General features: G+C 40.9%; 1 protein-coding gene across 1 annotated transcript in view; it reads left to right on the top strand.

The window, feature by feature from the left end:
- The window catches only part of KPNA3 (karyopherin subunit alpha 3), a 74,863-nt gene extending 63,712 nt beyond the window's left edge, over positions 1–11,151 (top strand). The window contains exons 14-17 of the mRNA XM_007535062.3: positions 59–130; positions 2,578–2,740; positions 4,152–4,246; positions 8,613–11,151. Coding sequence (XP_007535124.1) covers positions 59–130; positions 2,578–2,740; positions 4,152–4,246; positions 8,613–8,711 — 429 coding nt within the window. The 3' untranslated portion in view covers positions 8,712–11,151. The remainder of the gene's footprint in view (positions 1–58; positions 131–2,577; positions 2,741–4,151; positions 4,247–8,612) is intronic.
- Positions 11,152–16,280: the final 5,129 nt, after the last annotated feature.

Genomic DNA, 16,280 nt, shown 5'->3' with positions numbered 1-16,280 from the left:
TCTCTTAACATATCACCAATAATTCTTTATTAGCTTATTTTATGATTTCTTATTTTAGGGGGACTTTGGAACACAAAAAGAAGCTGCATGGGCAATTAGCAACTTAACGATAAGTGGTAGAAAAGATCAAGTAAGTTGGGGAATCAGTGGTTGTTGATACTGAAGAGGGATGGTGAGCACTAGTGCAATCCAGTAAAATACACACATTACCATGCTCAAGGATCTGGGTTCAGGTCCATGGTCTCTGCCTGTAAGTGGGGAAGATACATATGAACAGTGAAGCAGTGCTACAGGTGTTTCTTTCTCTGTCAAAAAGGAGGAGTGGGGGTGTTTGAAATATAAGGGCCCAGTGGTAGCACCCTCAGTATAGTGTACATGTTACCACATACAAATACCAAGGTTCAAGCCTCTGTTTCCTACTTGCATTGGGGAAGCTTCATAATTAACAGAGCAGTGCTGCAGATATGTCTCTTTCTCTCTCACTTTCTTTTCTTCCGGAAAAGAAAGGATAAAATGGCTACCAGGAATAGTGGAGTCATTATGTAGGCATAGAGTCCCAGTGATAACCCTCATGGCAAAAATAAAAAATATTGTAAAGTAGACTCTTTTTTTCGGTGGTAATTGTTTATTGATTAAGTTTCTTTTATTTATTTATTCTCTCTTGTTGTCCTTGTTTTATTGTTGTAGTTATTATTGTTGATGTCATTGTTGTTGGATAGGGTAAAGAGAAATGGAAAGCGGAGGGGGTGAGAAAGATAAGGCACCTGTAGACCTGCTTTACCACTTGTGAAGTGACTCCCCTGCAGGTAGCTCGAACTGATTAACAGTTTCTTATAAACTTACTTAAATGTTTCAGAATTGAGAGACTTGGTAGTGGCACACCTGGTTGAGTGCCCGTGTTAAAAAGCACATGGACCCAGGTTCGAGCCCCAGCCCCCACCCACAGGGGGAAAGCTTCACGAGTGGTGAAGTCGTGCTGCAGCTGTCTCTCCGTCTCTATCTTCCCCTTCCCTCTTGATTTCTTTATTTTTTTTTAAATTTTTTATTTAAGAAAGGATTAATGAACAAAAACATAAGGTAGGAGGGGTACAACTCCACACAATTCCCACCACCCAATCTCCATAACCCACCCCCTCCCCTGATAGCTTTCCCATTCTCGAGCCCTCTGGGAGCATGGACCCAGGGTCATTGTGGGTCGCAGAAGATAGAAGGTCTGGCTTCTGTAATTGCTTCCCTGCTGAACATGGGCGTTGATTGGTCGGTCCATACTCCCAGTCTGCCTCTCTCTTTCCCCCTCTTCATTTCTTACAGTCTTTTATCCAGTAAATAAATTAAAAATTGGGAGTCGGGCGGTAGCACAACGGGTTAAGCACAGGTGGCGCAATGTGCAAGGACTGGCGTAAGGATCCCGGTTTGAGCCCCTGGCTCCCCACCTGCAGGGGAGTTGCTTCACAGGCGGTGAAGCAGGTCTGCAGATGTCTTGTCTTTCTCTCCCTCCCTCTGTCTTCCCCTCCTCTGTCCATTTCTCTCTGTCCTCCAACAACAACATCAATAACAATAACTACAATAATAAAACAAGGTCAACAAAAGGGTATAAATAAATATTTATTTACTTATTTAAAAACTACAAAAAATAAAATAAAAATTAATAATACTAGAAAATAGACAAGTGTTTTAAAAAAAATTTTCCCCCAGAATTATTCCCAAATTGAATTACAACTGTTTTTTTTAAGTTAAGGGTAGAGAGGAAGGTAGAATTGGAAAACCAACCTAGCAGTTGAGGCATGTGATAATAAATCAACAAATTTTTTTTAATTTGCTTTTTTCCCCCTTTTGTTGCCCTTGTTTTTATTGTTGTGGTTATTATTATTGTTTTTTATGTCTTCGTTGTTGGATAGGACAGAGAAAAATGGAGAGAGGAGGGGAGAGAAAGACACCTGCAGACCTGCTTCACCGCCTGTGAAGCAACTCCCCTGCAAGTGGGGAGCCGGGCGCTCACGCCACATGTGCTTAACACACTGCGCTACCTACTGCCCGAACCCAGAAAAAAATTTTTTTTAATACTTACTTATTTATTCCTTTTTTGTTGCCCTTGTTGTTTTATTGTTGTAGTTATTATTGATGACGTTGTTGTTGGATAGGACAGAGAGAAATGGAGAGAGGGGAAGACGGAGAGAGAAAGAAAGACACCTGCAGACCTGCTTCACCGCTTGTGAAGCAACTCCACCGCAGGTGGGGAGCAGGGGGCTTGAACTATAGTCCTTGAACTGGTCCTTGTACCACCTGTGCTTAATCTGCTGCGCTACCACCCAACTCACAGAAAATTTTAATATTACCTGTTATTGATAACACTTACATTCCATTGCGGGGGAGGTGTTCCATAGTATACAATGAATTAACTCCATACTTAAGTCACAGAGCTAGAGTACTTTTAATCTACATTATATATGCAGGACCTGACTGTACCCTAGGTTATTCTCTTTGTGATTAGTTGTTGCTGATTTATAAACCCTGTACTATGCTTTTTTGAGAGGGGGAGATAATTATATAACAAAAACATTCTCCTTTATTGTCTAGGTTGAGTACCTTGTTCAGCAGAATGTAATACCTCCATTCTGTAATTTACTCTCTGTAAAAGATTCTCAAGTTGTTCAGGTGGTTCTCGATGGTCTGAAAAACATTCTGATAATGGCTGGTGATGAAGCAAGCACAATAGCTGAAATAATAGAAGAATGTGGAGGTAAGAGCGAATTGACTAGAGATAAATCATTAATTGAACACCAGAATTCTAAAAGCTGTTAAATCATCAAAGTTTTACTGTATGAAATATGATGATGACACGAGAGCTTCGGTGGGTTACAGTGCAATTTATACATATATGGAGGTGTGAAGCTGTACTCCAAAATGTATGTAGTATGTTAAACCAGTGGCAAATCAACAAAATTTTAGCTTGGAACGAAAGAAATTATCCTAGAGATGTTAAGGATTTTTGTTCATGGCCATAGAAATAGTAATAGTAATGGATAGGAGCATAATTCAGGTTCAGATTTTGGGAGTACTTATTGTTCTGATTTTATAATAACTTATCTTTTAAGCTGATTCAGAATAGCTTAACACAGAAAGTGTGAGCTACACAGTTACTCTTCAACATTTTTTTTTTGTTGTTGTTGTTGTTGTTGTTTTCCCCCTTACCAGAGCACAGATCATCTCTGGTTTATGGTGATGCATAAACCAGGGGATTGAACCTGGGTCTTTGGAGACTCAGACATGAGAGTCTCTTTGCATAGCATTATGCTATTTACCCTGCTCTGCTTTATATATCAATATAGTTTCTTGTGTCTATGAGAGTAATAGGATCATATTTTTATTATATAATGGAGTAACTTTGAACCCAATAACCAAACTGAAAATGCATTTTTTTATACATATTTTTTATTTTTTAACCAGAGGACTGTTCAGCTCTGGCTTATGGTGGTGCAGGGGATTGAACCTGGGCCTTTGGAGCCTCAGGCATGAGAGTCTGTTTGCATAACCATTATGCTATCTACCCTCTGCCCGAAAATGCATTTTAAGGAAGAATATTTTCAGATCATCTGATAAATGGAATAAATATATTGAGCATAAAGCTTAGGCATTTTATAGTTACATGTTCTGAAAAATTATTTCCCAAGTTTTTGTGACTATAGAATATAAGCATCCTATTCACTTTTTAAGAAAGGAATTACTTCAAAACTTAGTTTTATTTTCTGTTGCTACCAGTTAATCATTAATTTCTAAGAACCTATGATTATATTTAAGTATTCTGGGGAGATCTTGGTTCTAGTTCTGTCACTAACTTGCCATGCAACCTGAAATAAATCCCTTTACATCTCTGTGCCACAGCTTCTTCATCTGTCAAATGGAGTGTTTAGGTGTTTTTTAAACTGCCTGCTTCAGGGACCAGGGTACCTCGGGGCTTCTAAAGAGGAAGAAATTAGTGGGATGCTGGTCCTCCAACCAGAGCAGCTCAGGTTTTTATCTTGTTTTTTAGACAAATTATCATCTTTGGGGGATGGGGTGTGGGTATTCTGAGTTTCTTAGGATTTTCCGTGACTAAAAGTGCCTAATTTTGATTGGCACCTACTTTATCTTGATTATTTCATTTTTACTAGGTTTGGAGAAAATTGACGTTTTACAGCAACATGAAAACGAAGACATCTATAAGTTAGCATTTGAAATCATAGATCAGTATTTCTCTGGTGATGATGTAAGTATAAGCTTATGCTGTATCTGCATGTGTGTTCAGTCTTAGGTGGCCCAGGAGGCAGCACTGTGAATGGGGCATTAACTTTTTTTTCTTTAAGATTTTATTTATTTATTAGTGAGAAAGATAGGACGAGAGAGAAAGAACCAGACATCACTCTGGTACATGTGCTGCTGGGAATTGAACTCAGGACCTCGTGCTTGAGAATCCAGTGCTTTATTCACTGTGTCATCTCTAGGACCACTAGGGCATTAACTTTCAAGCTTGACGTCCTCTAGTGTTTGCTTCCCGGCATTGTCTGCACCAAAGTAATGTTTGTAGATTTTTTTTCCCCTCCCATTTCCTCTCTCCCCCACACCTCCAATAAAATAAACCAAGTTCTGCAGGTCTTTTCTCTCTTTTCCAAAAGTGTAGAGACTCAATCTGGTAGAGCACACACTTTACCATGTTCAAGGACCCAGGTTCACATTCTCACCAGCCACGTGTAAGTAAGTGTCTTAGGGGGAAAACTTCTTGTGTGGTGGAGAGCAGTGCTGTGATATCTTTCCTTCTCCCTCTTTCACCCTTTAATCTAAAAACGAAAAAGAAAAAAAGCTGCACCAATGAAACCATACAAGTGGATGTGGAGTTATTTTTTATTTTTATATTATCTTTATTGGATAGAGACCATCAGAAATCTAGAGAGATGGGGGAGGTAGAGAGGGTGAGAGACAGAGAGACACCTGTAGCTGTGCTTCACCACTTGTGAAGCTTTCCCCATGCAGGTGGAGACCAGGGGTTGAACCTCGGTCATTGCACATTGAAATGTGTACACTCAACCAGGTGTGCCAGCACCTGGCCACTTGGAAGTGGAATTAGAATAGAAGGCTTAGGGAGTTGGGCGGTAGCACAGCAGGTTAAGCGCACATGGCACAAAGCACAAGGACAGGCATAAGGATCCCATTTCAAGCCCCCGCTTCCCACCTGCAGGGGAGTTGCTTCAGAAGCGGTGAAGCGGGGGTCGGGCAGTGGTGCAGTGAATTAAGCGCACGTGGTGCAAAGCGCAAGGACTGGCTTAAGGATCCCAGTTCGAGCCCCCGGCTCCCCACCTGCAGGGGAGTCGCTTCACAGGTGGTGAAGCACGTCTGCAGGTGTCTATCTTTCTCTCCCCCTCTGTCTTCCCTTCCTCTCTCCATTTCTCTCTGTCCTATCCAACAGCGAACAACATCAGCAGTGATAATAATAATAACCACAACGAGGCTACAACAACAAGGGCAACAAAAGGGGGGAAAAGGTGGCCTCCAGGAGTGGTGGATTCATGGTGCAGACACCAAGCCCAGCAATAACCCTGGAGGAAAAAAAAAAGAAGCGGTGAAGCAGGTCTGCAGGTGTCTATCTTTGTCTTCCCTTTCTCTATTTCTCTCTGTCCTAACAACCACGACATCAATAATGACTACAACGATAAAACAACAAGGGCAACAAAAGGGAATAAATAAATAAAAGAAGGTTTAAAATAGAATAAGTAATCTTACAAAGTTTTCTTCTTTTTTTTTTTTTAACCCCTTTATCTTTTTTTTGGCTTTGTTTTTGCCTCCAGGTTTGTCACTGGGGCTCAGTGTCTGCACTACAAATCCACTGCTCCTAGAGGCCATTTTTCATTTTTATGGATAGGACAGAGATAAATTGAGGGGACAGGGATCTAGAAAGGGAGACGAGACACCTGCAGACCTTCACCGCTTGTGAAGTGACCTCCCTACAGGTGGGGAGCCGGGGGTTCAAACAGGGATCCTTGCATGGGTCCTTGTGCTTAATACTATGTGTGCTTAACCAGGTATGCCACTGTCCAACCCGCTACCCCCTCAAATCTTAAACTGAATATTATATATTCTATCTGAATTTTCTATTGTGAAAACTAGTGAGGTAAGTGCTGGCATGGGCCCTTGGCATCAGGCCAGCCCTGGGAACAACTTCACATATAATCCATCTGCCAGAGAAAATGTGGTGGGCTCCATCACTAAGTGATCCTGGCTTCCATGCTAAGAAAGGGGAGCCAGTCTTTGGCTGATCAAGAGCTCAGCCACAATTAAATGAGGCCACAGGCTGCAGGCAGGCTAGGGCAGGGCACCATCCACTGGACCAAGTCTTAGAAAAATAGTATTTTAGCTGTGAAGTTCATCATGTTAACACGATTAAAAAGGGGGTTCAAGAAGCCAGACAAGCTGAGGATGTGGTATTGGCTGTTTTAATCACCTTATTTTTCATTTAGCATCAGCTTAGCAAATTCAGTTGGTTGAATAGCCAGGAGTAATGAAATTAGGCACTGAGCACCAGCAATAACCCCAGTGGCAAAAGTAAATAAATGTCTAAATTTTAAAAATGGTTATTTTTTATCAGTAAGCTTTCTTAAATACTGCGTCTAAATATTTTAAGGTAAAATTGGAACTGGGGAGATAGCATGGTGGCTATGCAAAAAGACTGATTCCTGGAGATCTGGCAGTAGCACAGAGGGTTAAGTGCACATGGCGTGAACACAAGGACCGGTATAAGGGTCCCGGTTCAAGTCTCTGGCTCCTCACCTACAGTGGAGTTGCTTCGCAAGTGGGTGTCTCTCCCCCTCTCTGTCTTCCCCTCCTCTCTCCATTTCTCTCTATCCAACAATGACATCAGTAACAACAACAACAACAATAATAATAACAACCACAAGAAGGGCAACAAAAGGGAAAAAAATAGTCTCCAGGAGCAGTGGATTTGTGGTACAGGCACTAAGGCCCAGCAATAAACCTGGAGATAAAAAGAGAAGAAAGAAAAGACTGATTCCTGAGGCACCAAAGTTCTCAAGTTCCCCAGTACCAGTATAAACCAGAGCTGAGCAGTGTTCTGGTAAAAAATTTTTTTAATGAAGGGGGTGGGGGTGGAGGATAGATAGCATAATGGTTACTGCAAACAGACACTCATGCCTGAGGCTCCAAAGTCCCAGGTTCAGTCCCCCGCACCACGATAAGCCAGAGCTGAACAGTGCTTTGGTTAAAAAATAATGGAGGGGGGATCAGTAGCGCGGTAGGTTAAGCACACATGACACTAAGCTCAAGGACCGGCACAAGGATCCCAGTTCAAACCCCTGGGTCCCCACTTCCAGGGGGTTGCTTCACAAGTGGTGAAGCAGGTCTGCAGGTGTCTTATCTTTCTCCCCCTTTGTCTTCTCAGTTTCTTTCTGTCCTATCCCACAATAACAATAGCAATAACAGGGGGAGCAAAAATGAGGGGAAAAATGGCCTCCATTGGATTTGTAGTGCAGGTACTGAGCCCCACGAATAACCCTGGAGTCTAAAAGATAAAAAGTAAGTTTTTAAAAAATATTTACTCCCTTTTGTTGCCTTTGTTGTTTTATTGTTGTAGTCATTATTATTATTGATGTCATCGTTGTTGGGTAGGACAGAGAGAAATGGAGAGAGGAGGGGAAGACAGAGAGGAGGAGAGAAAGATACCTGCAGAACTACTTCACCGCCTGTGAAGCAACTCCCCTACAGGTGGGCTCGAACCAGGATCCTTGTGCCAGTCCTTGAGCTTTGCGCAACCTGCACTTAAGCTAACGCTGTGCTACCGCCTGATTCCCACAATGTTTCCTTTTTATAAATTAAAAAAAAAGAAATGATGTAAGTTCAGATATTGGAACTTATGGAAATGGCAAGTCCTAAATATCTGTTTAATTTTAAATTGTTATACTTCTAGTAATACTGATTTACATGGTTCAGGAGGTGCTCAGTGGATAAAGCATTAGACTCTCAATGAGTCTCGAGCATGAGGTCCCGAGTTCAATCCCTGGCAGCAAATGTGCCAGATTGATGGCTGGTTCTTTCTCTCTCTCCTATCTTTCTCATTAATAACTGAGGGAGCTGGGCAGTAGTTCAGTGGGTTAAGTGCACATGGCACAAACCATAAAGACCGGCTCAAGGATCCCGGTTCAAGTCTCCAGCTCCCCACCACCATGGGAGTCGCTTCACAAGCAGTGAAGCAGATCTGAAGGTGTCTTTTTCTCCCCCTTCTCTGTCTTCCTCTCCTTTCTCGATTTCTCTCTGTCCTATCCAACAATGAAAACAATAACAACAGCAGTGATAAACAAGGGCAACAAAAAGGGAAAAAATTAGCTTCCAGGAGTAGTAGATTCATAGTGTAGGCACTGAGCCCCAGTGATAACCCTGAAGGCAAATAAATAAATTAATAACTGATCTTTATTTAAAGTAAATCTAGGATAATTTTGTAATACTGATTTACTTAAATATTTTAATATAGTTAAACATTCATAAAAGAACTTCTAAGAAGCGAATTAAAACAATTCTGTGTGTACCAAATGTAGCATATTAGCATAATGATTTTCCCTTGCTTTTTATAGATTGATGAAGATCCTAGCCTCATTCCTGAAGCAACACAAGGAGGTACTTACAACTTTGACCCAACAGCCAACCTTCAAACTAAAGAATTTAATTTTTAAGTTGAGCGCAGCATCTTTCCTTTGTTCAATATGAAGCACCACCAGATGGCTACCAAATGACAAGAACAACAGTAAAAGGCTCCAAAACATACATGCCTCTTCGTTTTGATGCTTCTAAAGCAAGCCATGTCTCAGTCACTTTGCAGTTGCCAAAAGTCACTATCACATGGACTGTAAATGCATATGCATGATTTCCTAAACTGTTTTAGAATTCTCCTTAACAATCTCAACTACCCTATTTTCCCCTGTTCCCTGGTGCCACACGATGACAACTGCAGTTTCCGGTTTAGAATATTCCATAGTGGTGGCATGTCAGCTGCCCACTTGATATTCCTTTGGAAAATGGTGCACTGTGGATCAAGACACTTTGGTATGATGCATATACACATTGGAAGACTTTAAAGAGGTGCAGTCTTAATCTGAGCCTCCATCATCCTCCACAAACATATTTTCATAATCTTTATGTGGAAGAATAGATTTTAAAGTACAAGCCAAATGATTTTCATTGGTGGAACTGACACACACATGCAAAAAGTAACTTAAAAAATGAATAAACTTGGTTATTGATTAAACAAATAAGTTGGGGAAAAAAACTATACTTCATCTACCAGTGATTGATGTGTTTATTATTATCTGCCTCAGAAGCCAGGGTTGAAGGAGAACTTTAGCTATGGATGGTTGGTAATGCTTTCGCCATTTTACCTAATTTTGAGAACAGCAAGCCCTATTTGACCACTCACTTCAGCCTGTGTGTTCCTGCTGTTTTGAAGTAATTAAATGCTGTGCATGGTATTTTACCTGAGCTGCAACGTGTTACGGACTTGAACTTCTGTTAAAGTTGAAAGCAAGAGTCCCTGACTATAGAGGGGGTGGGGGGAAGGTCTAAAGTACTCATTGGTGATGATAAAGAAAATCTTGCTTTCAGCTTTCAGTAGTTAATATTTTCTGTTTTAAAATTGATAATTGGATATGGTTGATTTATATTGGGTTTAAACTGTGGAGCTTTCATGTTTACTGTAATTTAGTCTTAAAATGTTTTTTTACTTAGTAACCAGTGCTTTTGATAATGTGGTTGGCAACAAACCAGCAACTATTAAGAAGTGTCATAAAACTTCATTCTCTGAGTATTGGGAAAATTAATTCAGATCTGACTCTAAAAGGCTATTCACATATTAAAAAGATTCAGACAAGGATCTATATAGGGGAATAATCTACACTTATTTAACATAAACCTAATTTGCAGTGAACTTTGAGTAATTCTGCAAAATCTGATATTTCTGTCTAGTCATTGCTTTTGATAAATTGTCTGACCCAGTTATTAATGAAAGGATGGATTTGAATTTTTTTAAAATGAATTATTTGTGCTATCACAGAAATGGTTTTGTTGCTATTGTTTACTGAGTATAAATTTCCCAACACATTGATGTGAAGGGATAGAAAATCTAAACTAATTTAGTTATCCAGTGAGGGGGGTGTATTTACTGTGAGGAAGATGAGACACATGCCATCAGAGCTTTGTGAATCAGCTGGGGTGTTTTCACGGATAAACAACACATAGCAGGTGTGCATTCATTACAAATATATGTATCTGCCACGGTGGAGCCACTTTAAAGAGTGAGTTTTGTCTTGTATCTAAAATAGATACAAGAGTATGTTAAAACTGCAAGATTTTTACTTGCTAGAGAATCTGTTTTAATATAGTGGTTTGGCCTCTGATTATTTATAGGTTTTATAAATTTTAGAATCAATTTCTCTTTAAGGTGGCTCAGATTTTTCAACTCTTGTGCACATAAAATTGAGTTGAAGTTCATTGTGCCTTTTTTTCTTTATCCAGTTTTTGAGTTAAAGCTTCCTATATGGTAACTGCATCCTGTTCAGATACTGTAGTCTTAAAATTTTGCAACTGCGTGGTGTTCACTAAAACTAGGACTAACAGTCAAATCTATTAAGGTCACAAACTTCAGTGAAACCCTTAAAGTCCAAATCTTCTTGATATTGTGAATTGTACCCCTTCCAGCTTAGTTTCTCCTGGAATGTCCATACTTGCTAACAGTTACCTTTTAAATTTTGCACACATTGAGATTAAATTAGGCCTCTACTGTGCCAATTCCTATTTCTTCTTGTTTTTTTAAAAGCAGTCTAACAAGTAAACAATAGCATCAAGTAGTGCAGACATATGTGTGCATTTGCTTGATTCAATTTGTGACCTTATCAGTTTGGAATTGCACCTTTTCTCAGATAAGAAAACAAAGTACATTGCTGCACTTTTAAGTTTTCAAAACAGTGTTGAAAATTGCATTGTTTTTATTTTTTTTAACTCAGTTATATAAGACTAAAACATTCTCTCAAAAGAGGCATCTAAATGTGTTCTTAATTTTGTATATGGGCTTAGGTTTTGTAACCAATAAAAAAAAAAGCTGCTATCAAATATAACAAAACATTGAAGGACTTATTTGTAAAAGTAACCTATTTCTAAATTTTTTAATGTAGTGTTAAATTTATTGGAGGGTTTTTTTTTTGTATCTTTAAATTTGAACTTTTCAAACATCAAAGACAATTGTGTGTCAAGTAAGAACAGAAATCTATACATTAATTTCCTGAACTTTAATAACAAAGCAGGTGATTTTAACAACAGAAAAATTTTGTTGCACAGTTCTGAGAACTAGAGTATGAAATCAAGATAATGACTGGGACAGGATCTTCCTTCTCTTTTCTTGCTTCTTGTGATTGCTGGCAATCCTTGCTGTTCCTCAACTTGTAGCTGCATCACTCTAATGCCTGTCTACATATCTTAGCATTAAATACTATAATTTAGGTCAGTTTTGAGAAGAGAGTGTGACTGTAACATGAAAAAAAAACTTTATTCATGTTCTATTTAACCACTGAAAACAAGAAACACTGAAAAATAGATTAGGGACCAGGTAGTGGCACATCTGGTTAAGTGTGCACATTACAGTGTGCAAGGACCCTGGTTCAAGCCTCTGGTCCCCACCTGCAGGGAGAAAGCTTCATGAGTGGTGAAGCAGTGCTGCAGGTGTCTGTCTCTTTCCTTCTCGATCTTCTTCCTTCTCAATTCCTCTGTCTCTAATAAATAAATTTTTAAAATCTTAAAGGGGGCTGGTTGGTGGCGCACCGGATTAAGCACACACAGTACAAAGCTTAAGGACCTGCTCAAGGATCCCAGTTCAAGCCCACAGCTCCCCACCTGTAGGGGCTTCGCTTCATAAGCAGTGAAGCAGGTCTGCAGGTCTCTCTTTCTCCCTCTATCTTCCCCTCCCAAGCTTCAGTGCTGTGGTGTCTTTTTTTTTTTTTAATCCTAGTTAAACTTGAGGATTTTAATTAAGTCTCTCTGGAAAAAGATAATGACTCTTCACATTATCCTTCACATTATGACTTCTTCACAACTGCACCAGTTGTCTACAGTATGGTGGATTTTGTTTTCTTCCACAAGCATCAATCTCTCCAGGGCCTCTTTCTGTTCTTATTTTTAATGTCAGTGAGCTAGAGACAGGAAGAAATACAGCACTGCTCCATCTGTGGAGTTTCCGGAATCAGTGCTCAAACCCAGGGTTTTGCATATTACATTTAACACACCCTACTGGGTGAACTGGCCTCCAACCCCACTGTCTATAAATGTATTAGATAACTGAAAAAGTGGGGTGAATTTCAAAAAATATTGTATATAGATGGAACTCCATACTGTAATTGCCAGTAATCCCTCATAAATTTTTAACCTAAATCATTTTATCAGACACTGCGATGTTAACATTTTAGGTCAGATAAGATGTTTGGGCAGGCAGGGGGAAGCTGTCCTGTATTTGTAAATGTTAAATACACTAGCAGGCTATATTCACCACTAGGTGCTGGTAACCCCTCCAGACTCTTGACAACCAAAAATGCCTGAAAACACTGCCACTGTGAACCAAAATTGCCTCTGGTGCAAACCACTCTCCACTGTCTTCTACTTTTTTTTTTTTTCCTCCAGGGTTATTGCTGGGCTCGGTGCCTGCACCATGAATCCACCGCTCCTGGAGGCCATTTTTCCCCCTTTTTGTTGCCCTAGTTGTTGCAGCCTCGTTGCGGTTATTATTGCCATTGTTGACGTTGCTTTGTTGTTGGATAGGACAGAGAGAAATGGAGAGAGGAGGGGAAGACAGAGAGAGGGGAGAGAAAGATAGACACCTGCAGACCTGCTTCACCACCCGTGAAGCGACTCCTCTGCAGGTGGGGAGCCGGGGGCTCGAACCGGGATCCTTATGCCGGTCCCTGCGCTTTGCGCCACGTGCGCTTAACCCACTACACCACCGCCCGACTACCTTCTTTTTTTATATATTTATTTATTCCCTTTTGTTGTCCTTGTTTCTTTTTATTGTTGTAGTTACTATTGTTGTCATCATTGTTAGATAGGACAGAGAAATCGGGAGAGGAGGGGAAGACAAGGGGCGTGAAAGACAAGACACCTGCAGACCTGCTTCACCAATTGTGAAGCGACTCCCCTGCAGGTGGGGAGCCGGGGGCTTGAACTGGGATCCTTAGCCAGTACTTGTGCTTTGTGCCATGTGTGCTTAACCCGCTGTGCTACCTCCCGACTCCCTACTTCTACTATCCACTCTCTTCCTCCTGTTCATCATCATCTTCTCTCCCCTTCCTCTCAACCTGCCCCCCCCCCTTTCTTTCTCTCTCTGATTTTATCAGAGCACTGCTCACCTCTGGCTTCTGGTGGTGCCGGGATTGAACCTGGGACCTTTGTTGCCTCCGGCATAAAAGTTTCTTTTTATAACCAATGTGCTGTCTCCCTGGCCCCAAACTACTTTCCTACATCAAATCCAGTAGAAAATTTCTCCACTCAAATGAAACTGCCTAAATCATACCTTTTCGTTATATGAACAGCCCCAGGTTTTCCTCAGATGGATTAGATAGAAAGAGGTGGGCAAGGGGGGTGGTTTAATGGATAGAGTACATTTTTTAAAGTTTTTTTTTTTATTCATTCATGAGAAATGATAGAAAGAGAAAGAACCAGACATCACTCTGGTACATGTGCTGGCGGGGATTGAACTTGGGACCTCATGCTTGAGAGTCCAAAACCTTATCCATTGTGCCACCTCCTGGACCACTAAAAAGCAGTTCTTTGAAGCACTGAAAGACTAGCTCCATCAAGGCATTTATAGGATTAATTAATTTTTGTCAGAACACTACACAGTTCTGGCTTATGGTGGTGCCAGGGATTGAATTTGGCACTTTGGAGCTCCAGGCATTTAAGTCTCCCCAGCCCAAGACTGATAGTGTGTTGTTTTTTTAATTTAATTTTTAAAATTTATTATTGGATAGAAACAAATTGAGATGGAAGGGGAAGATAGAGAGGGAAAGAGACAGAAACTTGCAGCCCTGCTTCACCACTCATGAAGCTTTCCCCCTGCAGGTGGGGACCAGGGGCTTCACTGCAATGTTTGCACTCAACCAGGTGTGCCACCACCTGGTCCCTAATAGTTTGTTAAAGATTATTAGAAGCAGAGGAGCAGGGTGGGGCCAAAGCTTTCCCAGTTTAGCACATGTGCTAGGACACTGGCTTAAGCCCGGCTCCCCACCTGACATGAGGGGTGGAGCAGGTCTGCAAGTGTCTGTCTCTTCCTTTCTAACTTACCTCTCCCTTTTCAATTTCCCTCTGTCCTATCAAATAAAATAGAATTGGGGTTGGGGAAAACAGATGAGCTATAGCTGAATTGTGCCAGAAAGTACATTAACACCTGCAGGTTTTGGGGGGGTCAGGTGGTAGTGCAGCGAGTTAAGCGCACATGGTGTGAAGTGCAAGGACCAGCATAAGGATCCCGGTTCGAGCCTCAGGCATCCCATCTGCAAGGGGGTCGCTTCACAAGCACTGAAGCAGGGCTGCAGGTGTCTGTCCTCTCCTCTCTCCATTTCTCTCTATCCTATCCAACAATAGCAACAACCACAACAACGATAAAACAACAAAGGGCAATAAAAGGGGGGAAAGTAGCCTCCAGGAGCAGTGGATTTCTGGTGCGGAGAGCCAGCAATAACCCTGGAGGCAAAAAATGCAAAGAATTTCCTTAAGCCCCCCACCCCTTCCTTTAACGTTACCACCTTTCTGAGTAGGTCTCTGTAGACCCGGTACCCAGTGATAAATAGGTCTTTGTGCCAAGTAACCTATGAAATCGCAAGTTGAGGTATGTTTTCACTGGACAGCAGTTTTATTTATTAAGTATAACAGGTTTATGGAACTACAAATGAATGTTACAGGGTAAAGAACAAACTTTGATGTTTTTAAGTTTTATTTTTGATAGAGATCATTGAAATGTAGAGGGGAGGTAGAAGTGAGAGACATCTGCAGCACTATTTTGCCGCTTGTGGAGCTTCCCTTCTACAAGTGAGGACCTGGGTCCTTGGATACTGTAATGTGTGAGGTGCACCACCACCTAGCCCCATAAAGAACAAACATCGATTTTTTAAAAATTTTTTATTTATAAAAAGGAAACTGACAAAACCATAGGATAAGAGGAGTACAGCTTTGCACAATTCCCACCACCAGACCTCCGTATACCAACCCCTCCCCTGATAGCTTTCCTACTCTTTAACCCTCTGGGAGTATGTAACTAAGATCATTGTGGGATGCAGAAAGTGGAAAGTCTGGCTTCTGTAATTGCTTCCCTGTTGAACATGGACGTTGACAGGTCGATCCATACTCCCAGCCTGTCTCTCCTTCCCTAGTGAGGAAGGGCTCTGGGTAAGCAGTGAGCTCCAAGGCACATTGGTGGGGTTGTCTGTCCAGGGAAGTCTGGTTGCATCCTGCTAGCATCTGTAACCTGGTGGCTGAAAAGAGAGTTAATATACAAAGCCAAACAAATTGTTGGACAATCATGGACCTAAAGGCTGGAATAGTGCATGTAAATCATGAGGGGTCCTCCATTTTGTAAATAGCTAGTAGGCATATTTTAGTTATATTTCAAAGGGCCTGTAGCTATACTAGTGGTGGTTTTTTTTTTTAATTCTTTATTGAGGAATTAATGTTTTACATTCAACAGTAAATACAATAGTTTGTACATGCATAACATTACCCAGTTTCCAATTTAACAATACAACCTCCACTACGTCATTTATCATTCTTCATGGACCTGTATTTTCCCCACCCACCCACCCCAGAGTCTTTCACTTGGGTGCAATACGCCAATTCCATTTCAGGTTCTACTTGTGTTTTCTTTTCTGATCTTGTTTTTCAACTTCTGCCTGAGAGTGAGATCATCCCATATTCATCCTTCTGTTTCTGACTTATTTCACTCAACATGAATTTTTCAAGGTCCATCCAAGATCGGCTGAAAACGGTGAAGTCACCATTTTTAGGGCTGAGTAGTAGTCCATTGTGTATACATACCATAACTTGCTCAGACACTCATCTGTTGTTGGACACCTGGGTTGCTTCCAGGTTTTGGCTATTACAAATTGTGCTGCCAAGAACATATGTGTACACAGGTCTTTTTGGATGAATGTGTTGAGTTCCTTAGGATATATCCCCAGGAGAGGAATTGCAGGGTCATAGGGTAGGTCCATTTCTAG

The sequence above is a fragment of the Erinaceus europaeus genome, chromosome 7, assembly GCF_950295315.1.
Source record: "Erinaceus europaeus chromosome 7, mEriEur2.1, whole genome shotgun sequence".
NCBI lineage: Eukaryota > Metazoa > Chordata > Mammalia > Eulipotyphla > Erinaceidae > Erinaceus > Erinaceus europaeus.
Note: the sequence above shows the minus strand (reverse complement) of the source record. Positions and strands in the feature narration are given on the sequence as shown.